The following is a 27,342-nucleotide window of genomic DNA, read 5'->3' as shown; positions in this document are numbered from 1 at the left end:
AATGTACGTGAATGTCAATGTCAATATTTGGGTATCTGCAATCTCCCACAGTTTATTCAGTCATTATATTTGTAACCGGCCTTGAATTTTGGCTCACTATAAAGAGAACCGGTTAAATGTGCCATTTAAAGAAAGGTGTTTCAAAAAACAGCGCTCTTCAAAACCTGTAACTAGAATTCACCTTCATGCCCATGTATGGCCTATGCACTCTAGGGTAAATATTTATGAGAAAAGTTGGAAAGGGATGAAAAAGTGTGATTTATTTGGGAAACGTTTGTTCGATTACAAAGCAGAGGAGTCCTGGCAGGAATGATTCAATTATCCCTTTTCTAAAATTCAATCCACGAATAAAACCTCATTTACACTAAAACTAGAGTGAAATTTATTTCCACACTTTTTTCCAATAGACTTTCTTTTCCCCTTTTGGACTAAATATATATAGATTTAGGTCCTTGAGGGAGATAAGTGTCACATACAAACATTCTAAAAACAGTAAGTGTCGAGAAATTAATTGGTTAAAGACTTCAAATTTACTATTGTTACTATCAAAATGTTTTAAAAGTACGCACTGATGTGATTTAAATATCTACTAGCCATTCTCAAATCTGACATCCTCACTGTTCACCAAATATGTAATGTATTAGTAAATATAGAGCAACATCCAGGTTGCTCTACTTTAGAGCAGAGAAAGGCACACTATGGCCCCCAGGCCAAATCTGGCCCTCCAGTTGTTTTTGTAAATAAAGTTTTATTGGAACACTGCCACATCTATTTATTTAACTATCATCTATGGCAATGTGCTTGCTACAGCAGCAGAGTTGAGTAGTTGCAACAGAGACTACACGGCCTGCAAGATTAAAATATTTACTCTCTGGCCCTTTATAGAAAAGTTTGCTAACACCTGCTTTAGTGCCACGTCAAAGGGCATAATGGAAAACTCAGTCATATTATCTGAGATGTGGCAATTCCATAGTCTCATGGCCAGCTTCAGCAGCATATTTTCTTCAGATAAAGAATATGCAACAATTCATTTTCAAGGCTATTCTGAATTTATTAAATATTACTCTCAAAATTCAGATAAACTATATAAAAAAAGAGTCGTGGCAGGTGTTTCCATCAAAATTCTCATGATAAATTCTAACTACAACTTCAAGCTAATTTGAAAATCAAGGAGTTTCTTCACCAGCTTTTAAAACAAAAGCTGTGTTTCTAGATGTAATGTTACTTTCTCTACTGCTAGATGTGCCATAACTTTATAGCTTCTGAGAACATATATAAATGAAATAAAGAACTGTTGTATAAGCAGTGTTTACCCAGTCTTTTTCCTGTGTAACATTTATGGTACCATTTCAAGATTAAGAACTCATAATCTCATCCACTATGAATTATTTAGTTAATATTTAATCTTTAATTGGTTTTATTACTGTAGAAAAGGACACAATAAAATTTTATTTGTTCAATAGAAAATAGTAACATAGTGCCATCAATTCCCTTTCAGTGTGCCTGGCCAGAGCATGGAACCTAATTCACGACTCTCTGGAGTTCTCCTTCATGCTTTCCTTTCCTCCTCCCCTCAAAAGCACACCCTCCAAATGCACTCTGCTTTCAAATGATGCAGATACTTTTCTTCATTATACACGCGTGGTTTTTTTCCTATTGAACTTTGGGTCTACGCAAGTTCTCCATCACTACAAGTCTTGCCAAATTACAAGCGCCAGGAGTTGGAGGCCTTTATATATACCTTCTGGGTTCTGTTAAAATTACTCTTGGCCCAGCCACACTAATTTGTACAGGTTTTTTTTTTTAGATTTTTAAAAATTTTTCCTTTTTCTCCCCAAAGCCCCCCAGTACATAGTTGTATATTTTCAGTTGTGGGTCCTTCCAGCTGCGGCATGTGGGACGCCGCCTCAGCATGGCCTGATGAGTGGCGCCATGTCCGCTCCCAGGATCCCAACTGGTGAAACCCTGGGCTGCCTAAGTAGAGCGCGAGAACTTAAACCACTGGGCCACAGGGCCGGCCCCAATATGTACAGGGTCTAATGCTAGACGGGTCTCTTCTGAGACATTTTAAATAGACTCAACACCACAGTCTTAAGTGATGCACAGGTTTACAGATTTTATTCTCCATTTTTTCTGCAATCGCCCTGAGGACAAAGGCCATAGCAACGCTTGACAATATCAAGTAAACCCATTCAGGATGAAAACATCCAGAACGGTCAGTAGGGGGCAGCCTGTGCTCAGCTAAAATAAGAAATATCCCAGGACTCAAAAGCCATAATCCTCATACTTATTGTAAAGTCCTTGAGGCCCCAAATGACAATGGGCAATCGAGGACTCAATTTTGTGGTTTAGATGGACGATGGAAAAAGTCTCCTTGGGCTCAACCATGTTGGGATGATGCTGCAAGTTGTCAGGAGCGGTTCAGAGGACTCTTCTTATTATCATCAGCCTTCTCCTCTCTCTTCTAACTCCTCTTCCTTCAGTTGCCTGAACTCCCACGCCCCTTCACAAACAGACAGAACACTACCTGCAGAATTCACTTGTCAAGTTTCTTCTTGCCCTCATGCAGGCCTCTGGCCTTTTCTCCAAGCCCCATTCCACTTTGACTGCCTGGTGAACTTCTATCTGTCCTGTGATTTTCCTACTAATTCTTAAGCTCCAAGGGTTCTGTCTGAAGTTGTGATCTATTCTTAACAGCAACTCCCTAAAGCAAGTACTGTTTGAACTCCATTTTACAAAGAAACTGAGGCACAGAGATGCTACTTAATTTTTCCAACATCACACGGTGAGGACAGGCTAGAGCCAGATCTGAACCGAGGTCTGTGTGACTCCAGAGCTCGGGCTCCCAACTATTTCACGAGGCTGCTTCTGAGAAACCAATGCATGAGGAAGGACCTATGAGGAAGGAGGCAGCAGAGAGGACACTTTTGAAAACACATATAAGTGAGAGACTCGAACTAGGTCCACAAGAATAGGACAAGGTCCATTTTTATTTCTTCCTTTTTTTTTTGAAGAGGTTAAGTTTTTTTATTTTACTGAGGTCACATTGCTTTATAACATTGTGTAAATTTCAGGAATACATCAAGGGTCCACTTCTAGAAGATAGGAGGAGAAGGGGGATCAAGAGGGAAGCTGCAGGGTTAGCCATGAGTGGAAGAGGCGCCTCTTAGGAGGCCAAAGGGAAGGATCTGAGAAGGGTCTTTTTGTATCTACAGGGACAGAAACGGAGGGAATTCATGGAGTCAGAGAGACAGTTCGAGCTATAAGAAGCCAAAGTAGGTGTTTTCCCAAGTCAGCAAGGATGACTTGTGGGAAACTCCCCAGAGGAAGCTAAATGACTGACCCTCCCAGATGAAAGCGGATCCTTCCAAGTGCCAGTGGCATGTCCTGAGAGAGGGTGGGACTCCTGAAGCCTTAGACTCAAGGACCCAGAGCCCTAGACCAGCAGCACTGGGTGGGTCCTGGGTGTAACTCTCTGTATTGCAGCAAGGCTGTGGCCCTTTGCACCACATGGGAAGAAGAGGTTCCCGGCTGTCACCCTCCCACGTCCTGGACAGCAGTATGGACCACTGCACTGCCCCAGAGCTGTCCAGAGGTTGGTCATTTGACTGTGAGATCTAAAAATGCTTAAGAGCCTCTCCCTTGGCAAGGCACCTGGGAGTGTGATTTCCAGAGTAAGCCACTAGTTACGGCAGCCTTTGAATAAAATCCCATAAAACTGCCCCATGAAACATATTTCTTTTCCAGGCAATACTGTTCTATTGTTCTCCCAGCAGCCTGCACAGAGCACTGGGTTGAAATGCTTTGATCACAGGTGGTAGCTTATTAAAATGAGCTGCCTCTTCTTCCCTTCTTAGATGCTGAAGACACTGTACAGAGAAAGAAACAGGACAGAGGCCCAAGAATCGGGCATATCTGCCTCAGAAGAAATCTAAGCTTCAAGGGCAGGATATTGCTGCTCCGATCACAAGTGGACAGAGAAAAGAGCAACTTGGCACCTCTATAAAAGAGAGGCTAAGTAGCCTGCCTGACTGTGTCTACAAGTAGTGTGAGGTTACACAGGGAGAATTCTCCATCATCCTCCCTCCCTCTCAGGATGATCAGGTATCAGCTAGCATGATTTTAGCTTTTCAAGCAAAGAAAGGACATGCTGATACAATCTGAGGCACTAGCTGAGAGTTGGAGTCATAGGAAAAACTTAAAATAATCTCGACAAGCAGTTCTCAAATGTTTTAGTCTCAGGACCCTTTTATATTCTTAAAAATTACTGAGGACACCAAAAAGTGCTCGTGTATGTGGGTTATATCTATCAAGATTTACCACATTTTAAAAAACCTGTAAAACACATTTATTCATTTAAAGTCCATGACATTAATTAATATAAATACTTTTATGAAAAATAACTACATTTTCCAAAATTAAAAAAAAATGGTGAGAAGAGTGGCATTGTCTTACATGGTTGGAAATCTCTTTGATGTCTGGTTAAGACAAGAGAGATGGATTCTTACAATTGCATATCCATTCAATCTGTTGCCATATGTTACTTTGGTTGAGGTATGTAAAGAAAATCCAGTATCACATAGTTGGAAAAGGGAGAAGTATCTTCATAGTCTTTTCAGATAGTTACGGATATTCTACTTTGACACTGTATCAAAACTTGACAGGGGGGATATTCTTAAAGGTTAGTTGCAGTCTGGAATTTAAACCATATCAATAAACTTTTCATATTCTGTTACATAAAATCCTTTGGTCTGTCTTAACCTTTGAATGGATCTTTCTCTCATGCATGATTTTGTAGCATGAGGTATTAGTCACTTTGAAAATAGTGGCTCGCTGAGTTAATGAAACATTTTATTATGCAACGTTTTAAAAATCATATTTATTAATATCACTAGCAATTTCATGAGAAAAGTCTTTAAGTATAGAGATGCTATCAAGCTCTTGCTGGTGGCCACAAGTTTTCCAAAAATCTAATTTTTCCTTGAAAGCTTCAGTTTTATCATTGACAACAAATTGTCAATTGTTTTACTTGAAACAGTTTGACAAACTAACTCAGTTCATTTGTTTCAAGAAAATGTCTAGCAAATACACAGGTTGGAATAACCACAGTGTGTCATTCATTCTTTCAAGTAAAGATGAGATTCTATGGGGGAAAAAATGCAGCTAGTTCAGCTTGCAATGCAAAGCACTAACTGCAGGTGATTTTTCTTGAGACATTACTGTAGATTGTTATGTAGAAGTTTTTATGCCTACTTCTCATTTTTAGAAATGTATACTCAAGAATAGAGATTTAATAAAATTATCACTTTTCACTGCTTCATCAAGAGTATTCTCAAGTGAAACTGACATTTCTTCTTCCTGCAAGCATGTGGCAGTGAAGAATACAATGATTACTAACATAGTTTGGTGTCATGGCCAGCAATTTTCCACCATTACCTTTGCACCATCAGTGCAAATTTCAACATAATGAGAAAGGCAAATGACATCTTAGTATTATCATGAAGACAGTTTTGACCTTGCAGATCTCCTGAAAGGTTCTCAGGGATCTCCAAGTGTCTGCAGACCACACCTTGAGAACTGCTGATCTAGACAAATTATTTCCAAACACTGTTCTAGGAAATGATGATTAGTCATATTATTAATAATAGCTGTACTAGTCAGATAAGCTAGATTACATGGCAAAGCCTTTCAAATCTCAGTGGTTTAAAACAAAGGTTTATTTCTTACTCACTGCATGTCACCACGTAGCTGGCAGGGGCAAGGGGGCACGCTATTCACCACAGTCACTCAGGGCTGCAGGCTGATGGAGCAGCCTCCATCTCAAAGGCTACCAACCACTGTACTACAGGGGAAAAGAGACTCTAGAGGGTCTCATACCAGCAATTAAATACTCCAGGCCAAAAGCAACTCGAGTCAGTTCTGCTCACAGCCTGCCAGTCACATGGCCATCCATCCCACCACAAGAAGGGGCATGGCTGAGAAGTACAATCCTCCCTGTGCCTGAGGATAGAGAGCTGGCACTATCTAGTGAACTGCATTAACAACTGCGGCAACAGCTAACTTTTATTACGTGCCCTGCACTATTATAACCGTGTATTACTTACTCACGCTCATGACACTCCCGTGAGGTAGGTTACATGAACTCCATTCTTTGGATCAGGAAACCAAGGCATAGAGAGGTAAAAAGTAACTTACCCAAGGTCACACCAAATCAAACATGGTGCTGGGCAGGTGGACGTACTCCAGAGCCCATGCCTTTAATCTCTAAGCTATATTGCCCATAATTTTTCCCCAGTCAAGAACAAAATGAGAAAACTAAGAACTTTTTCATAATCCTCAATTTAAAGGATTGTCATTTATTACAAGGTGTCCTTTCTCCTTTAAAATGTCCTTTCCTTTATGAATTGATGGTAATAAGTGGTAGGTGATTTTAAAATTTTCTTACTAGGAAAAGTAAAAGTTTGGCAACCTTAAGTTAGTTTCTCTTCCTAATTATTTTTGTTAATTTTAATTGACCAAAAGTACGAAAATTTGTGACCACTACTTTCGGAGGTTTTTGTTTGTTTGTTTTGGGTTTTAGCACTACATTTTGATTCAACTGCATTTGGGTCATTATGAGCTAGGTACTGTTTTAAGCTCTATTTGTCAAGCAATGTACTAGATGGTTTCATGGACGTTATTTCACTTAATTCTATGCATACTGCTTCCTTATAAAAAGATTAAAGCATGCCTTTTTTTTTTTACCCTAAAGCTAATTGAAGGAGGAAAGATCTGGAGGATGACAGGCCCCCAAAAGGTAGCTAAACCACTCATAGCAACGGATGCTAGTTATTCTCTGCAAAAGTTACTAGAGAGCAAATACAAGCCTGTCAAAAAGTGTCTTGCTAAACTTAATTATCATACTTCTCTCTGTTAAGAATCATTTACAAAACGTAGTTTTTCTCTCAGGTTAAAGACCAAAAGAGCAACAAGCTGAATTCACCATCTGGGCCCTGGAACTCGGCCATGGCTGATTTCCTGCAACGGCCTCCGAACACGAGCAGGGATCATTGGCCAAGGGCCCAGGCCTTCAAGCCAAACAGCAGCTTAGTTAAAAGGGACACAGGGCTTAGACACAAACAAGCTGTTCTGAGCTCCAACACAATTATGCTTATTAGCTTCCCTTGGAAAATTTTGATGTGCAGAAGAAATACTTACTGTGAACAGGTGCTAAAGGACAGAATTTTAACAAAAGTTAAGACTTGGGAAATGAAAGATGTTTCAAACGATGTTGAATACCAAGAATATACCTGTTGTTTTAATAAGATACCTTTACAATTTCTTTTTTACAAAAGGGGGAAGGAAGAAAGGAAGAGAAGAAGGGAGAGAAGGGGAGAGGGATGGAGAGAAGAAAAAAGGGAGGAAGGAAGGAAAAATTGTCAAAAAGGTTGACATATCTTGGTAGCGCATAATAGAACATTTAAATTATAAGTCCATTATACCAAACTACTACAGCTTGGCTAGTCCCTTCCCTCTGGGAAGATTAATAGTATATCTCGTCACTGACCAAATGAGTACCAACCCTGGAAACGATCAGGAGAGAGGCAATGTGCTCTGTCACCACAGGATGAAAGGTTCTCCTCTCATTTTTAAACTCCAGACTCTATTTGGAATGAGAGCAATTAAGAAAATGAAAAAGATGGCAATACTAGGATGCTCCTAGAGGGGAAGAATTTGTGAATATAAAAGCCCTTTAGAAAGACTCATGAATTCATTAAGTCACAAAAAATAATTTCTAAACCTCATTTAAGGTACTGATTCTAACAGTTTGAGGCAGGCATTTGGATCCAATGTTTATAAATCCTGGTCCCTATTTGAAAATGGCCGTTCAAGCTCACTGTCATTTAATAGGGGAACTAAAGAAACATTTTTATAACCTTTTTATTAGTGACTCTATGAATAGCCTTCAGAAGTTAATTTCCATGCTGTGTTGTCAATGGGTGTCTTCAAACACCTCTATTCTATAATTAGGAAGCAGCCTGTTTTTAGAGGGTTTAGCTAATAGTTGCAGTACAGAAGGTGGGGAGTGTATTTGGCAGCCAAATATTCCATAAATCTTCACTTATGGCTGGGATGGCAGGTCTTCCAAGCGATAGACCAATGAGGAGGGAACCACCAGGGACCTGCTGTGAGAGTCAGCAAGATGTGAAGGAGAAAAGGAAAGTCTACAATTCACTAACGAGAGATGGCAACAGAGGAAAAGGCCTTCCTTACTAACCGGTACTGAGTAATGAGAATGTCTGGTAGTGACCAAATGCCCATTTTGTGCAAGAAACAAGAATAAGCTAGCTGCACCTGGAACGTCCAAACGTACTCTGACCAGCTGAAGAAAGGACAGGTGCCAGATGTCTAAAACAAGCTATGGGTGTGGACTAAGAAAAAGCATATAATTAATTTCTAAAAACTGACAATAGGTACAGGCCTGAGATCAATTCCATGAACCTCCTTGTAAAATTACCCCTTTCACAGTTTTCTACACTGATCCAAGATATGTTAAAACCACACAAAATGATACACTTCAGCCCTTGAAAATAATCCACTTACGATAACTATTAAAATAATGGTCCTTTGGCTTAAAATAAAGAAGATTCTATGAGTGCTCTCGACTCACTGAAAAGACATGGTAAATGCATGATGAGAAAACTCAAGCAAGTGGAGGGCACTTGGTGACTTTTAGTGTGGGACTAGGCAATATCTTGCTAGGACTAGGCTCCTGGGAGTCAAGGACAGTTAGTCTTGATTTTATTAATCTCTTTAATTCTAGATGGCACCTCTATTTCTCACTAAGCAAAAGAGGAACCAATAAAATGGCAAAGAGCTGCAAAAGGCTTACTATCTTTAATGTCAGAAGCATGGCAAGGCAAGACAATGCAAGAATTGTGGACATGTCTGATCTAAGATGAATCACAGGACTTTGCTTGTTAAGCTTGGGCTCTAATTCATTCCCACGTTGCACAACCTTGAAAAACTTGTATAAGCTCCCTGTAGATCAATTTTCCCAACTACAAAATGTGAAAAATATTCAAACCTCCTCCTTCATTACAGAAGTGTTTTCTGTCACTACCTGGAAAAAATGCTCCTCAGAAGAAAATAAAATGCATACTATTCAGCCTTAAAAAGGAAGGAAATTCCGACACACGCTACAACACAGATGAACCTGAGGACATTATGCTAAGTGAAGTAAACCAAGCACAAAAGGACAAATATGGGATGGTTCCACTTATATGCACTATCTAGAGTAATCGAATTCATTGAGACAGAAAGTAGAACGGCTGTTGCCAGAGGCCCGGAGGAGGGAGGAATGCGGAATTGTTTAACAGGTACAGAGTTTCAGTTTTGCAAGATGCAAAGAGTTCTGAAAACCGGTTGCACGACAATGTGAATGTGCGTAACACTAATGAACTGTACACTTAAAAGTGGTTAAGACGGTAAATTTTATGTTTTCTATTTCTACCACAATTAAAGAGTTAAACAATCAGTAAAATGCACAATGAGCCTAGCACAGTCCCTGGCACATGGGAGATAATCAGTCTACAAGTACTGACTACGTGAATGAAGAAGGTTCCTCATATAAGACAGATGTGATCTAATTGGCATACCATCACTGAAGACTATTTAAACCTGTCCAGAAATTGGCCCAGAGCGTTTGGTGCAATGACTAAAGGAAACACAAATTATGGGTGTCAAAGGGTTATCTGCTATGCCCAAGCCCTAGCCCTCAGAGTGACCATCGGCTTCTTCTGAGAATCGGACGACATATACCACATTAAGGCTGTGTGGCCACACAGGTCAGGAAAGGCAGCTTTTTGCCAGCCAAGTAAGCCACCGCTGTAGGATAGTGGAAGGAGCGTACCTGGGGAAAGACGATGCAGGTACGAGGGTCGTAGACTCGTAAGTGCTTTTCTGCTACCATTTGGATACCACTTTGCAATTTAGCCGATTACTGATCTAACCAAGAAATGATATATTGCAGCATTGTGCTCCATCATAATGCACAGTCCTGTGCACAAAGGAGCTTGGAAGATACCCATTAGCAAGTTAGAAGACATTCTAAATCTATTTATTCATTTACCCTAAACTTACTAATCCCCACCACAAGCAGGTACATTGATAGTCATGAGAGGAATAAAGATGAATAAATCTTGTTCTTTGCCCTCCATGTCTAGGAAAGGGAGAGACGCAGGTCACTATGCTGTTAAAAAAAATACAATATGGTAAGTACTGGGCACCTGTAAACTAAACACAGAGGAAGGTATGGTCAAAAACTTCGGGGAAATTGAATAAGGCTTCAAAGAAGAGATTACTTTTGTGCTAGTCTGGTCTGGGAGGAGGGGGAATAGAGATTATTCTAGCCACAGGCAAGGTCTTATTAAAAACAAAGATGCATGGGAAAAAATGAGTTTGAACAATGGTGAGAAGATATCTGTAGTTAGGACATACGTGTGTGTCAGGATGGGGGAGAGAGGGGGTGGGTGATAAGACTGGAGAGGTGGGTCTGAATCATTTTGACAACCCTAAACATCACTCTAAGTAGTTTGGCTTTGTCTTGAAGGTTTTAGAAATATAACTCTTAGGTGGCAAGTAGACAGGAATGACTATATAGACAGAGGACCATTTAGGAGGCTATTGTAAAAGGTTAAGAAAAGTAGATAGGACTCAAACCAAATGTGTCAGTGACATTAAGCAAGTAGGTACAAGGAATGACAAAGAGGAAAGAAGAGCGAAGGAAAACCTCTAGCTTACGTGACTATTGGTTACAAGGTTTATTGGAGGGAGAACAAGACTATGGGAAGAGGAGATCTTTGGGAGGGGACACTTTTTATGTGAGGTTCAGTTTCCTCATTTATAAAATGAAGATAAATAAAAAATGATCCAACTGGATCTTGGAGTTGTGAGGATTAAATGATAAAATAAACAAAAAGAACATAATACTATTATTTATAAGTAGATTTGTAGAAGTATGGACCCGGAGAGAATCTGGGGCAGAAGAGAAACATTTTGGAGTCACTGGTAGATAAATTATGGTTGGTACTGCTAGAGAGTAGAAGCTTGCTCATCCAGGGAGATGATGTCCTGTAATCCAGGACCAGACCCTGGCGTTTCGCAAATATGCAGAGCATGGGGCACTGGGATGGAGGCCAGCAAAGATGACTTTGAAGGAATGATCCAAATATGGGAATCTGGAGAAAATAACGTCATGGAAAAAAAACAAGCAGTGAATAGCTAAAAGTGCCAATTCTGCCAGAAGCTGGTAGGATGAGAACTAGAATGAGTGCGTTTAACACTCAGGAGGTCAAGAGTACCCTCAGCACAGGCTATTCCAGTGCAGGGGAGGGATGAAAACCAGAACACAGTTCATCTAGGAATGCATTTTCATGACATATTGTGATGTTAGACAACTCTTTAACTGGGGAAAAATTGCTTCTGTAGGGCTGGAACATTGAGATTTTACTTTCTCCCTGGAGCTACAAATACAATTTTGCTTCTTTATTTAATTTGGAGAACAGAGGGACTTGTGAATCAGACTGAGAGAAAATTGCTGTCAGGATTCATTGCTATATATTTTCATGGAGAAAAAAACACTAGGTTTTGAGGGAAAAGTGAAGAGACAATGGGAATAAAATACAAAATAGCACAAACAAAAATAGAGAACTTTCTGCTATAATGTGCAAAGTAACGCTAACCCAGCACAGCTGGGAGAATAGAGGTGAGTGTCTCTGACGCTCTGCACCCATCTGCCAAGGGTCATTAAAGATGCACGTCAGCAAGCACTTTACAACATAACCACTCTTACCTTTCTTTTGATATCAGTGAACTGGGAAAACATTAAAGACCAATAAAACGACAGCTCCAGGATATAATAGTAGTGAAGGTCAGTTGTGAGCGGCTGAGGATCAAAGAAAAAAAAGGAAAGATTAATAGTTCATAGGAAATCCAATTTGTGCCCCAAACATCTCAAGCTCAGTGCTGAAAAGTGACATGGTCTTATGTCTCCATAAATTCCAGCCCCATTCCCTTTGTGTATAAGGGGGCTTTGAAGGATGCCTCTAATCCACAGCTTGATGGCATTAGCTTTGTTTCATCTCCAACCAAAAAAGTGTCAATCAGTATGAACATTTGGTACCCAATTCACCATACATTTTAACGATGACATTTATGGTTCTTTGACAGGAGCGTCTGCAAGATTCCTTAGGCAACCTGAAAAAAAAACTTCTAACACATACACGAAAAGAATAACTCTGAACAACTCCTGTGAGATGCCACAGTACAGGGACATGGAAGGTAGGGGAAAGAAACTGGAGTGCTATATGGGTCACTGAGGCAAGGTTTTCAAGTCCTGCATTAATCAGAGCTTTCTCATTATTAGGAAATATTCCATACATTGCACATTTCAAAAGAGATAATTCAAAAATATTTATTAAAAGATCAGAGGGACAAAGAAGCTGCCAAGAGATGCCAGTCTGGACACCAGCCAGGAAATCTGAGATCAAGTCCCAGCTCCACAGCTCAGTAGGTATACACCTTGGGCCTTAGTTTACTTATTGTAAAATGGAGGTGACATCTGCTCTACCTGTCTCAAAGGTCCAGAAATGGGGAGAGGCTCTGAGAGGCAGTAGAAGTCAGCAATGTTTATTTTGCATATAAATCCTTTAAAACAAAACAAACAGGGTTTTAAAAAACCATTTCAATGAGTTGTAACAAAATGTCTTGCTTTACCAGAATGAATGAAAGACCATTGAAACATCACACAAACATGTCCACACTGCTACATACAAGGTAATAGTATGTAGGTAAATACAACTGAAATTTAAGTACTTTGTAAACCAATAGCAGCAAAACAAACGACTTTCATGAGAAGCTGGCATGCAACTACCAACTCTACTAACTTTAAGTATGGGCATCAAGGAGAACAGTTGTCCCCCTCATTGATCTTTGGCAACAAAACACACCAGAGGACAGGATGCTCTCCCACCAGCAATCATAAGCTCTGAGTGACAATGAGCATCAATGTGTTTATCCAGTTCAGCAGCACCCTGGAGAGAATCTATTTCCCACTGAATTGTCCTTTTAAAATTTGAAGGCATTAACCACGAGGGATGGATATTCGGGTCAGATGTATGCCAGAAATGAAGTCTAGAAAGCGGGGCACTGGCTTCAGGACCCTTGGAGCCAAGGTTAAATTTCAGTTTTAATGAGATTCACTTACTGCCTGCATCACCACCTGGGAAAATGCCACAGTGGGCTGTGAGGACAAGGGAGAGCACATCTAGAAACTGCAGAGTTCATAAGAGGATGTCTTATTATAATAACTACTGTAGTCATGGAGTGCTTTGCAGTTGACAAAGCTTAACCACCTGTTAACCTCTTTGACTAACCTCTTTGACTCTCATAAAAATCCTATAAAATTAGTACTATCATTTTCTAGATTGTATAGTTGACAGGAAATTGCTGTCAGTTAATTCAGGTTGCGAGGTTCATCCCAGGTCTCACAGCTAGGGAGGCCCTGTGACTGCGATGCTGGGCTTCTCGTTGCCAACCTGCGCTCTTTATGACAAGCTATACTAGGGCCAACTGAAGGCAGCTTTATATTATTTTAAACTTAAAATATATATGTATACAAAAATCATTTATATGTAAGAAATACATATTTATATACAAAGAGTAATGTGTCTTTAATAAAACTGAAATAGACCGCTACCTCTTTCATCTAAAATTCAGTTCACTTATTTACTTAATATATATGCTAAAGATATAATAAATTCATTTCACAAGCATGCCTCATCTTTCAAAGTGCTTTTTAAGGCTTGAAACCAAATCTGAGCTGCAACCTAATATAGACACAGTTACCCACCAAGTGCTACAATTACATGCATAACGATTATATGCTTTTTACTTTTTTCCCCCCACACACAAAAAGAAAGCAGGCAATTTTTTTGTTATTACAATATGGAGTTTATCAAAGATGACCACCATTCACACAAGAGATTGTGAATCGGTCCTAGATTTTGGGAGCTATATGCTGAATTATTCATTGATAAGCAATGATATCTTATTAGTAGAAGATAATCTTGATCTGAATCCCCACAAATGACATCTTTCCTTTAATACTAATGATGTCTCCTATTTTTAAACATAACTGTATCTACCAGACCCTCAAACTTTTATGTTGAATCTATAGTTGTCTGTGAGACAGTCTGCAACTACATTTTGGGCCACTGCTCTAGCAACTAATTTTCTCAGAAATAAGCAATTTCTCAGCTCCAACCATAAACATGAAAGTTATTCCAGACTACCTTATAGCTACGAAGAAGAATGGGAATTACATTTCATATGGCATTTGTTTCAATGTCGTTCACATGACAGAATTTGTCTCATGAATGCAGTGCATTAGAACAGCTGCAACACTAACCTTCAAGTTAAGGTTTCTAGAAGGCTTTAATGTACTTTTATAAATAGAATGCTAGATATATATGGATTTTTCCACTCAGTATACCATTACAGGGCACAAAGAGAGCTGTAAATGACAATATTCCAAGTATTTAAGATAAACAGCAGTTGGACCTGAGAATTACAATTGTGTACAATACGTGATTGGTTTCAATGTTGCTTTAGTCTCTATCAGATAGCCCCAGAATGCTCAGCTCTCTCTAATCAAGACATGTTGCTTATTTACATTCTTTTATAACCTGAATAAACTACATGAAACAGATGGAAAGGCAAACTGGAATTCCATTTCAACATGTCCCTAGCCTTGAACTTGCCCAAGGAGTCTCCAGTGCCAGTCCTTACCCACTGTTCCCAAGCTGTGTGTAACAGAGAAGATGCAGAGCGTGTGCGCTTCTCATTAACCTTGTACACACCTCAAAATACACGCATACAAAAGCCCAAATACCTTGAAAAAGACAATCCCAAAGAATCCCAGTCAAACTTAAAAGTCCAAATTGTTTATCATAATGTATCTCTCTATTTTATCACTAAAATATCTAGTTGCATTTGTTTCTCTTATATAACATCCCAATTGAACTAGAAATTTTTCAGCAAGAAATTTCTAGAAAAGTCCTAGATTTGACATTCACATAGTAACTGATCTGGGGAGCACAACACTTGCTAACATTACTGAATTCATGGACAGAGGCAAAGATATGTCAATGGGCAGGGATCTGAAATGCTCCCTTTTGGGGATATGATTTTAATCTCATTTTCAATGATGCTTTTTTAGTCTACATATAATGGCACAAACCCATGTATCTGTGTTCATGGAAACGGTGCTAGACTTACATATTAGGGGGCTTCTCCTAAGCCACAAAGCGAATCAAACCTGCCATGCTTATCCAGCTCCACATTTGAGCTCTGCCCACTTGCTGCTGAGGCCATCCTATGCTGTGCTGTGCTCAGGTCTTCAGGCTCTCCTCAGTTATTAGAAGAAGATCAGCCGTCAGAAACAGGAATCCACCTGCTGGACTGATTGTATCTTACTCTCCAGCAAATTCACCTTCCACACTTCCACTCCATCTGCTCAAGCAACTGAGCTTTGATTCTGAACTCCTCTGAGAATACAAACTGCTTCCCTCTTTAGGCTGCGTCCAGCATCAAGAGCAGGGGCCGGGGCAGGGGGCTGAAAAGCAAGGCTGCTGTCCAATCTGCTGGGACCTTCCTGAAACCATGAGATTGCCCTAAGGAAGGTACTCCACGTGTGTGAAAACCCAGGTGGCAATGTCTTCTTACCTGATAGGGATAGTTGTACCAGCAGTGCCTTGTGTTCCACAACCAGGGGGTCTGAAAAAATGACAAAGAAACATATTTTACATGTTGCGGAAAAGAAGTAAGATAAAAGATGTTTACGACAGGTTCTTGCCCTCCAGTATCTAGGGATTTCAATAAACTACCTGTGTGAGAAATGAAGGACTTAAAACAATTAGGAATAGGATATGAAAGCAATTAGTATTCCATCATACATTCTCTCTGGGTAATCTTCTAAACTCAACTGGTAGTGTTTCAGGCTACTTCTGGGATGAAATCCTGGTTCCTGGTTGGTATTTTTTATACTTTGCTGGTCACATAAACACATTCCTGCTGTGTAACTGGTCTCAATAGCAGAGTCCTCCAGGGGTCTCACCAAGACCAGATGCAAATCATCAGTCTCACTATCATCCATAAACAATGCTGACAGTTGGTACAAAATACCCTGAAACTCCTCCAACCCAATGTTTACAAAGCAACATTGTTAATCAATTGTTTCACATCTTGATCAAGGTCAGTAACAGGCAGATATAACTTATTTCAACAGGACAGCGAAGACTAATTCCAGGCCTGAGGGAATTAACCCTCACGGTACACTCCATCCCAACAACTCATGGTCAAGGTCTTTTAAAGACAAAACAATCATTCTTAATTTGACAGCAGTCACTTGCCTTACAACATTGTAAAATCAGATAGAACATCTAAGGGTACACACAAATTCAAAACTTATAATAAGCAGGGGAGGGTCGGCACAGATTTAAACAGACTTTTGAACAATCCAGTAATACCAGCACACGCTTTCTCACATTTTTGTATTAACTTTGTAATTTTTTTGCATCCCTCCTCTACAGCTCTCAGCACTGTGTGGTATATATCTACACACATTTGACACGCATCTGTATAGCTCTTATTGAGAAACATAATCAATCTATCATTAATTCAATCCATCTGTGTGTTTGTGTATCTCAAAATAATAATATTGTCATTGAAAGATTAATGTTAGATATCTTTGTCCTGACCTAACCTCCTTACCTTATCCCAGAAAAGAGCAAAAGCTGCTGCCGTCTGAAGCAGGACAATGTAGTTGCTCCCCTGAAAGCCATACAGGCGTCCTTTCACCCCGTCATCATCCTCAGCAGCCCTCCACTGATGAGGACGAGGAGGATAATAAGGATGATGATGTTATTAGCTAATATTTGTTGAGTCCTCTCTATATCTATACACCTTTTTTTAGAGTTTTCCTCCATAATCTCCAAGATCATTTAACCAATTAAAAAGTTGTTTCTCTTTAGACTGTCCCATATACTTTTAGAGGATCTTAATGTGAACTCATTTTATCCTTACAGTAGCTGGTGTTATTTGCCTCACTTTATAGATAGGTAAATGGAGGCCCTGAGTTAGTAAATAACTGCCCGGGTTAAATAGCTCAGCATTGCCAGAGCTGGAAACGAAACTCAGACTGTCTGCTCTCACATCCAAATGAAACCACTGTGCATCCTGCGTCTGCATCTGATAAAAACTGAACCAGGCCTCAGTTTAGGGAGCCACACTAAAGTAAAAAGTCATTCCACGCCCTAAACCTAAAAGTATTCAGGGATCTTTACATTCTCCTTTCAGTCAAACACTACTGATTGGCCTCCCTTCTTCCTGGTTTGGCCATTTGCTACCTGTTCAACACTGTATATATCAGGTAATCTCACCACACTTAACTTCCTGGGTGCAGAGGTGTACGTCTGTCTATCTCCTCTATTTCTTTTTTTAAGATTGGCCCCTGAGCTAACATCTGTGCCAATCTTTTTTCTTTTCTGTTTCCTTATTCTTCTCCCTAAAGCCCCCCAGGGCATAGTTGTATATTTTAGTTGTCTGTGCCTCTGGCTCTGCTATGTGGGATGACACTGCAGCATGGCCTGATGAGCAGTGCCATGTCCGCGTCCAGGATCCAAACCGTCGAAACCCTGGGCTGCCAAAGCGGAGCGCGCAAACTTAACGACTTGGCCACGGCGCCAGCCCCCTCCATTTCTCTCATCCATAACATCGATGTTCATGACTGCCTACCTTACAGGGCGACTGTGAGGCTCAAATGAGATAGTACATATAAAAATACTTTAGGGTCTTCCAAAGTTTAATATGTTGTTGTCTTAGAGTTATATAAACGACGTGTCCATTGGAGGAAGATATAAAAAATATAGAACCTAATAAAAATAAAAAATAACTTGAATTTTCATCACTATTAACATTTTAACACATAGCCCAATTTTTGACTTTTTTTCTATGTAATATATAAATGCAGATAGAAATAAATTTTTAAATACATACATACATGCATAAGTTTTAAACGTGGGCATGACACACCTAAATCTACTTTAAAGTAAAATATGAATGTTAGTTATTACTTTTCTCTCTGATAATGTTGTTTACTATCTCCACAATTAGCTGAAAGTCCCTGAGGGAAAGGCATGTCTTACACATTTATCCTCCCAGCATCGTCACCCAAGTTGACAGTTCAGCATTCATTTACTGAACGCTAATGAAAAGGAATACAGAATTAAATGCAAGGCCTATGACAAATCTTGTAGTATTTTTCTGCATTTATCAGTCCCAAGTCCACAGGGCATGGATGTGCTTGCCTCTAAAGATGCAGCAAGAATCTCTTCCACTGCGGCCATCCATTCCAGTCACAGCCAGGAGAACAAAGGTACAACTCCCAGTGACTCTGAAAAATCCATTATTTAGAGCGTTCCTTCCTCTGTGAGTTTCTTGGCTGACTAGTTTTCTTCTAACACCCAGCTTTCTCCTGTGTGCAGTAGATGTCCAGTACCTGGACCTGCTGCTATTACATGCTGATACCTGAGTGACCTGCAGAAAGAGTGGATGAGTCTTTGTCTCTCAGGGGGCACCTGCTCACTTGAAGCAGGAGCAAAGGCCTGGACATGGCGAATTTGATGGAGTTACCAGGGCCCTAGCCCAGCCAGAAGCTTATTTGCCAAACGTTTTCATAACAAGTTCTTTCACATACACTGTATGTTCACATAAACCTCTCACACTGACAAGATCAGGTACTAACATCCCCTTCTAAATGTGGATACTACATTTTTCTAGGATCTCATGTTATACACTCCCCTCCCCAAACCCTAAGAGACAGGTAGAACAAATATCTTTCTCAATTTACAGATTAGAAAACTTAAGCCCATGAGAAGGTGATTCTCCTAATTTTTTATAGCTCAACACTGGCATATGAATCTGGACTAGCTGCTTATAATTTAATACATTAGTGATAACTTCTTTAATTTGAATTGATACCATGAAGCTATCTTTTTAAAATCAATTTCATTTATCAATTTTTCCAGGTATCTTTTTCAGAATTATTTCCACATTCATTTGATCAAAATCTGTGTATTCCATCACAAAAATTAAAGGATAGAAACATAATTAAGAACATAAAAAGCTGAAATGCTTAGACGTCAAAAAAGAACAATGGTGCAATTAAAAAACTACACTGAAAACCCTCACTTTAGAAGGGTGGGCCTATCATCTTCCTGAAAAAAGATAAATTCTGTACCTAACATAGTGTGTGGTGATTTATTCAAGCACATTTTCTGGAAATAGATACGTATTTTTCACAGGGCATCACAATATCAGGAATGTTGTCAAGATCGGAAAATCTAAAAGTCCAAGAATTCTCAAATCTTGTCATTCCAGTAACTTAAGACTCACATTATTCCCCATCACAATTAAATAATGTTATGAAGTACTTTACATAATAAAAAAAAATTTTTAATTTAATTTTTCTTAAAGTATTTTATACATATTATCTCATTTAATTCTCACAACATTGTAAATGCTCCAGATAACATAGCCAGCAGATGCCATAAAAGAGAACTTGCAGGCGCAGAGCTTCCTAAACTACTAAAATGCAGGCTGTGATTCAATAGGTCTGGCTTAGGGCTGAGATTCTACGTTTTTAACAAGCTTCCAGGGGATGCTGATGCTGATGCTGTTGGAGCTTGGACCATACTTTGAGTAGTAAGGTGCTGGGGAAGAGTTAGAAGGGTGATCTCATCTTCTTGGTCTTAACCATGTATAAGGCACCTGGCCAAGCCCTTTGTTGCAATATTCTACAGTTCAATGTTAGAGGAATGAATTAAGGCATTATTTCCAATCTTTATAATAACAATTTGAGGCAGAAATTGCTAGTAAAACAATATTTAGCAAGAGACAATGCTTCTCAACCAACTCTCCTGTTTCATATAACCACACATCTAAGCTCTGGTGGAAGGGATGTGAGCAGAAGTTACGTGTGCCACTTTGGGATGGTGCCCCTAAAAGTACATGTGAATGAGCTCCTCTAGCCCTTTCTCCATTCCCTTCAGAGTGAGATAACGAAAACTGGAGCAGTCACCCTTGACCCTGAGATCAAAGTTTCTATTGAGGTTGGTGTCAGAGGCCTCCTATCAGCCTTGGTCTGCTTACCTCTGGATTATATCTATGAAATATGTAAATTTCTATCATTTCTCTCATATCTAAACTACTGTGATGTCTTTCTTTAAACTATGTATATAATTACATAGCCTGTATTCTCACTAATACAATCATCAAGGTAAGTATCATTAATTATTTTATAGACATATAAGCAATCTCAAAGAGGCAGCATAATTAATTGAAGATTACTCAGCTGGTAAGTAGAAAATCTGGGATTTGAACCCAGGCCAGCCAGATTCCTCCACTATACCTTCCCCAGGGTACCCTGGGTGTGCAAAGAATGGATAATAGAAGAAAAATATCATGGATATTTGTTATTGATTACCCAAAATGAATTATTACATAAAAAAATTGAACTTTGGGGTTAGAAAGGACCTCCAAACTCTGTTTAATCTATAAAAGAGTGCAGATGGCTATCCATGCCTCTCACTGTCAAAGAGCTCCATGGTTACCAGTCACTGACCAGACCCCTTAGGCCTACTTCCTGCTTTTTTTCTTCATCAACAGAGATTATAGCAACTATTTCTGTTGTTTTGGCATCTGCTACGGACTGAACTGTGTCCCATGGAAGGCTTCTGTGGCTCTTCTTACCCTGAGCAAACCCAAACTTAGCACCAGGATGGAGATCAGGCATGCTGCTGGGGGTCGCCCTGTAGGCCTCATTCAAATTTTGACCATCTGCATTAGACTGGAATGCTACGTATTCTACGATTTTTTTAAAAAGAGAAAGTAGAGAAGTCTTTTTAAGTGTCAGTAAATCTGCTCTTTTATCAGGTTTCTTCTTTTATCAGCTGTTCTGTAGAGGTTTCATTGTGAACAGAAGTAACAAAAATAGATCAGCTCTGATCATTTCACTTTACCATCTGGAAAAAGATGGGTTTGGTCTTATTTTTTTTAAGTTCCAATAGACATACTTCTTAAAAATAATAGTTTAAAAAACATCTACCTTTCAGTTTCCATGCCACCTATCATGACAATGGGTGAGTCATCAGAAATCAAGGAGATTTTGTCCAAGCCCATTGAATGTACAACCCTAATGTAAACTATGGACTCTGGGGATTATGATGTATCAATGTAGGGTCACCAACTGTAACAAATGTACCGCTCTGGGGGAGGATGTTGATGATGGGAGAAGCTATGTATGTGTGGGGGCAGGGGATAGATGAGAAACTCTGTACCTGATCCTCAATTTTGTTGTGAACATAAAACAGCTCTAAAAAAAAAAACAAAATTAAAAAAAAAATGAAAGCAACTAGGCTACTTCAGATAACTGAGCTTACGAAGTCACTGTAAGCTAAAGGAATAATGGAGCTTGAAGCAAAAGACCAGCGAAAAGGATGCTCAGTTAACCAGGCAAGTGTTAAATGATTAAATCGAAATATAAATACACAGATATAAATACTATCTCCTAAGAATCAGTAGGTACCTGTAACTGATGAATAGTAGTTTCTCTGAATTAATAACTATTTTGATTTAACAAAAGAACGTGAATCATATAAAGTATTAAAGACATTTTGTTGCCTCATCAAAGATGTGAAAAATATGTGGGTCTTTACCCGGAGTTAGCATCTTAGAGGCAAAATTTCATCTTTTGCTATTTCCATCCAAACTCCTACATCACTTTCACACAGTCCAGCTGAAACAGTTAACAGTCAAGGAATACAATCTAAGAGACACGCTGGCCTCTGCATAGTTTAAGTATGAAAGAGATAGAGCCTTGGATTATGTTTTAAAATACCAGAAAGCTAGATCCCTGAACTACTCAGAAACTACTTTCACTGAAACTACCTTGAAAACACTTTCACTGAGTTATATTGAAATCTTATACCTTTGGCTTATATTGAGGATTTATTGTAAGACATAAACATGAGAAAAATGCTTCCATGTCTGCAACGAATTTATATTGGAAAGGTTACTGCTAGGTTACCCTAAGTTGAATGTCTAAGTTCCACATGATATTTTTCCTTTTAAATTTAGTTCAAAGGGAAAAAAAATACTCCCTTTCTGGGGATGTTTAGCATGCTTCCTCTTACCAAGTGAGAAGGATGTTACCCATTATCTTTTTACCTTGGGTTTGAGGAGCTGAGATCTAATTCTAAACTCAGTCACAGCAACTGTGATTATCTCAACATCTTTGCTTATTTCCCCTTTTGTGTGTAATTTTTATGTTAATATCTAGATCAACAATGTTATATAAACATTGCAAATTCTTTTTAGAAACATTCAACTGTATGATTTCAATGAATGAATATAAATCAAATCCATTCAAAATGATAATCTACAGTTTCAATTTAATACACATTATAAAATAACTCAGAATGCAAAGAAATATTTCATGCTTTGTGAGTTTAAAAATTGATAAATAAACTGTGTTTAGGATGCAAAGAACGAAGCCAGAAGTCTCTCAGCCTGAAGATGCTGCTGGTCAGTGGTGAGCAGTCTAGCGTGCTCCCTAGAATGCAAGACGTCCCCTTTTCCTCCTTTCCTGGGTCAGTAGACATGTGACTGTGAATCTACAAAGCAGAGTGGTGACCCCTCCCTAGAGGCCCCTGGCATCTGCGTTAGCTTTGAAAGCTCTCGTGATGTGCAAATGTAATTTGGACTTGACCTCGAGGCATTATATAAAAATAGCAGCCTTTCATATTGATGAGGCTTTAAAAAAGATGCCGGTCCTTTAGACCTGGTCAAGCATGTGCCTTCAGTACATTCAGCAATCAATTTAGAAAGTAATTTGCAGATCTGCCAAGCATACATAAATAGAAGAAGTTCCTTGGAGATGGGCCCTGAGGTCACAGGGTCTCTATGAGGGCTTAATCATAGAAACAAAGAGAAAAGAAATGTGAGTGGCATTTCCATGCTTTCTAAAACCTTCCAGCCAGTGGTTCTCAACTTTTTCTGCCTCTGCTCAACTGAGGGACTCCACACACATCTAACAGTAACTGTGGCTATGATTCTCAAGGGTCTGTGGAACAGGAAGCTTAAAAACCCCTCTCTCCCATCAACTCGAACACGGACTCTCCTCTAAGCCCAGTGAGAATCACTGCAAAGCAGAATGGACAGATCAGTTCCAAGTTTGGTATAGAAATTCGTGATAAAGGAACCAGATCAAAGAAAGAGAAGACGATGAAAGAAAATGAGGTGGAAAGATTTAGAGGGAGGAGGAAATGGTGAGAATGTCAACATACGGGGAGAGAGATGTGTAGAGAGAGAGACAGGCTGGTGCAGAATTTGGGAACGAAGCCAATGAGAGTGGTATAAAGAAGCACAAAATTAGCCAAAAGATAAGTTAAGGAAACTACAACATATGACAAAGGAGTAATATCTCTAATATGTAAAGAACCCATAAAAATTGATTAAAATATTTAAATACCCAATGAGAAAAATGGGGAGAAGATATAAACAGGCAACACATTAAATAAAAATATATGTGATCAAAAATACGTAAAAATTACAGGCTAAAAGCGGACAGAATTTATTTACCTAAGTCTGGAAATATCTAAAGATGTTAATACCCAGGGGACAGCAGTATATAGGAAAATCAACACTCTGCAAATTGGAATAACCTTTCTAAAGAGTAATTTCAGGGACTGGCCTAGTGTCATAGTGGTTAAGTTCTTGTGCTCTGCTTCAGTGGCCCAGGGTTCTCAGGTTCAGACCCCAGATGCAGACCTACACACGGCTCATCAAGCCATGCTGTGGGGGCATCTCACATACAAAACAGAGGAAGACTGGCATAGATGTTAGCTGAGGGCCAATCTTCTTCACCCCCGCCAAAAAAAGAGAGTAATTCAGTCTTTAAAATCTGCATATCCTTTGATCCAGGATTTACTGTAAAAAATTTAGTTAGACCCATATATAAAGGCATTTGTACATGGATTTCCATTACAATTTTTTCTAGTAATGAGAAATTGAAATAAATTTAATTGTTCAATAATATGACATTGGCGTGTTTTTAATTGCGATTCTGTGAGAGCTGACTCTGAGATGAGGACGTGAGCACAGGCTGTTTGAGAGGTGATCCCAGGAAACAGAACTGGAAAAATGGAGAAAGTGAGATAGATGAGGGAGAAAATCCAATACCGTTTTCAGGAACGAGCTAGTTACTGCTGCAGGCAACTGCATCTAGATTCCACAGCGGACCTCTGCAGAATTATGTAGCATGTATCTCCTAACTGTCCCAACACAGAACCCGGGGGCTGGGCATTTATCCACCAACTCCCATCCTCCATTGGTTGAAGTGCCAGTATTGACTCCAACTTTCTAGGTTGTACCTTCCTGTGTCTAGGTGACCTTTGCAGCTTTGGAGGAAGCAGAGCAGAGATATGGCACAGCTTGCAACTGACATGAGACACTGTCAAAGGTGCATGGAATGGTCCTCCATAGCTGTGCTAATATCAGATAGGCTAAGGGATATAACAATTATATTCACACTTCAAGTTAAAATCAGACTACAAGCAGAATATACAGAGTACTTAAAGTTTAAAATAGATAAAGTAGACACACACACTCACATAGACAAACACATGAAATATGCCTGGCAGGATATTTACAAAAAGTTACTTAGTAATTATCTCTGGATAATGATTATCTTGGGTGATTTATACTTTTTGTTTAATGTTTGTATATCAGTATTAAATTACGCAAGTAATTGTAGTTATAATTTTCCTGCAAAGAATAGGTCTTACTTGAATAATAAAAAGAACCAAGTTCATGTTCTTTTAACAGGTCTCATTAAAAAAACCCACATTTGCTCTATATTTATAAGCAACATTAACAGTATGTACAGTATATTAACATCTTCAAATTATTCAATAATTCCAATTACCTTTAAACTAAAAGCTAGTATAGGAAATAGCCGCCTTTGGAGTATTTACATGTTGACAGTGATATTTCAAGTATAAACAAATCATTAATAATTTAATTCTAAACTCTCAATTAAGAGAAAGTAGAATGGAGAAAATAACAAAATGAGTGGATAACAGAATAAACTTTGCATTCATTACAGTGATGATCGATCATTTTGCCAGCCACTCCAGCTACTCTCACTTTGAAGAGCACCATCAACTTCTTCCTTACCACCTCTAAACCACTTTGCCTAGGCCCTAATATCTTTGTGCTAATATTATTGCACCCTCCCCATTCACTCACTCTTTCAAGTATCTATTGAGTGGCTACCATGAATCAGGTACTCGACTAGGCATGAAGACACAATAGACAAATTCTCCATTCTCAGGGTACTTACCATCTTCTGGGTAACCAAAATAGTTACATGGCAGGCCATAGCAGGGGTAAACACAGGATGCGGAGCAGTAGTACATAAAAAGACACCCAGCTTAGTCTTGGAGGGTGAGGTGGGAGGGGAAGGGTCCACTAGGAAGTGCCATAGTAATTGAAGTCAGAAGGACAACAGAAGATAGTTGTAGAGGGAAAAAGAGGAACTGCCAGATGGAAGGAAAAACATGGACTTCATTATCTTTTAGGAACCATTTCCAATGACATCATTTTCCTAACCATCTCTTTCCTTGCATTAGTCTCCAAAGGATTAAAAAAAACCTGTAAAGCCTCCTTCTCATTTCCAACTGAGAAGGTACAATGCCTCTGCCTGGCTGTCCTGACTTCAGCTGGGTTGGCTGTCCACTGTGGCCGTGCAAGATGAAGTCCATTCTTCCCAAGAAGTACCCCCTGCTCTCTCCAGGCCAAGCCCCTTGCCATGTATGTTCCATTGATCCCCATCATCATGCCCTAAATACTCAGGCACCTTGTCTGGAATGCTATCTCTACCCCTCTGCCTTGCTACCTCCTCATCAATCTTTCATGTGTTAGCTTTTTGGTGTCCTACCTTCAGAAATCGTTTTGCACTGCCTTTTGTGGGTCTTCCTCTCACTGAACTCCAGCTTCTTGGAAAAATGTGTAGTCCGTAAATTAGTTCTCAATGTTTAAAAAGTGCCTATTAGGTGTCCCTGTGGTTTTACATTCTTTGGTATTGATTTTCCTAACCAATTGTCAACTTTCAAGGAAGAGTTCTAAGCACATAGAAGGCAGCAGGATATACGTTATTGCTCATAAATAAGAACAATGGATCAGCAGAAAGAGGCAAGTGATGAAAAAGTAAACTCATGATTATTGGGCCCCTTCTTGATGTCAGCACAATGCTAGACCCACTTGTCATTTCCTTCATTGCTGTGTGAGATGCTCATTGTTAACCTTGCAAATACTATAAAGAGAATAGACCATGGCATTGGAGGCCCAGAATTCAAGCTTCTTTCAATCATGTGAGTCATTAATCTCCCTGCACAATATTTTCAAATCAAATAGCTGCTTTTCATGAATAAAATACAGTTTCATCAAATAGGAAGAGAGCAAAAGTGGGAGCTGAAGCCAGATGAGAGAGAAAAGGGAGAATTCTATTTTAAGATCCCCTGATAGACACATCCGGATGCATAAAGAGAGTCTTCATTTTTAATCCTATGAAAACATGAATTACTCCAAGGAGTTGGGCTGCATACTGCTGTTCCGATTCACAACTAACACAAAAGGTCTGTCTGAAGGGTTTTGTGTGTTCCTCACAGGGATTCATGCAGGTTTCTGGTGTCACGCAACCTTCTAAAGGCTACCTGCCCCCATCAGGAATGGAGAGCTAGTAACAAAAGTGTAATTACCGTATATAGAGAGGTCTCTCATTCCTATCTTTAGCACTTATTCAGGACAGAGAGAAACAATAATACGACAGCAGAGAAAATGTGAAAAAATAAAATAGCGAACTAAACAATGAAATGTGAGTGAAAACTTGGCTGTTTATTTTTCTCAAATAGGTTTCTTATTCTGAATTGAGTATTTGTAGACATTGTCTTGAAAATGAACAAAGTGAGCCTTTCACTACAAGAAAATCAAATGATAGTATTTGTTGCCAGTGATATAATTCAAGCATTCAAGCAAATATTTGTATTTCGGAAAATATATATAGGCTACTATACACCCAACAGCTTCCTAGTCATTAAAAACTATTCTGAGGAGATAAGTGAGAACATTAACAAATATGGTCTTGATATATATAATGACGTGTTAACATTTGCAAAGTCTATA

The 27,342-nt window shown here is 39.2% G+C and overlaps 1 protein-coding gene across 5 annotated transcripts in view; it reads right to left on the bottom strand.

Annotated features, from left to right (window-relative positions):
- The window catches only part of CERS6 (ceramide synthase 6), a 303,555-nt gene that overhangs the window by 62,272 nt on the left and 213,941 nt on the right, over positions 1 to 27,342 (bottom strand). For all 5 annotated transcript variants that reach the window (XM_070580068.1, XM_070580069.1, XM_070580073.1 and 2 more), the window contains exons 5-6: positions 15,766 to 15,816; positions 11,834 to 11,926 (exon numbers count right to left, since the gene is read on the bottom strand). In XM_070580068.1, the coding sequence (XP_070436169.1) occupies positions 11,834 to 11,926; positions 15,766 to 15,816 (144 nt within the window). The remainder of the gene's footprint in view (positions 1 to 11,833; positions 11,927 to 15,765; positions 15,817 to 27,342) is intronic.

The sequence above is a fragment of the Equus przewalskii genome, chromosome 17, assembly GCF_037783145.1.
Source record: "Equus przewalskii isolate Varuska chromosome 17, EquPr2, whole genome shotgun sequence".
Taxonomy (NCBI): Eukaryota; Metazoa; Chordata; class Mammalia; order Perissodactyla; family Equidae; genus Equus; species Equus przewalskii.
This window is presented reverse-complemented; position numbering and strand designations above follow the sequence as displayed.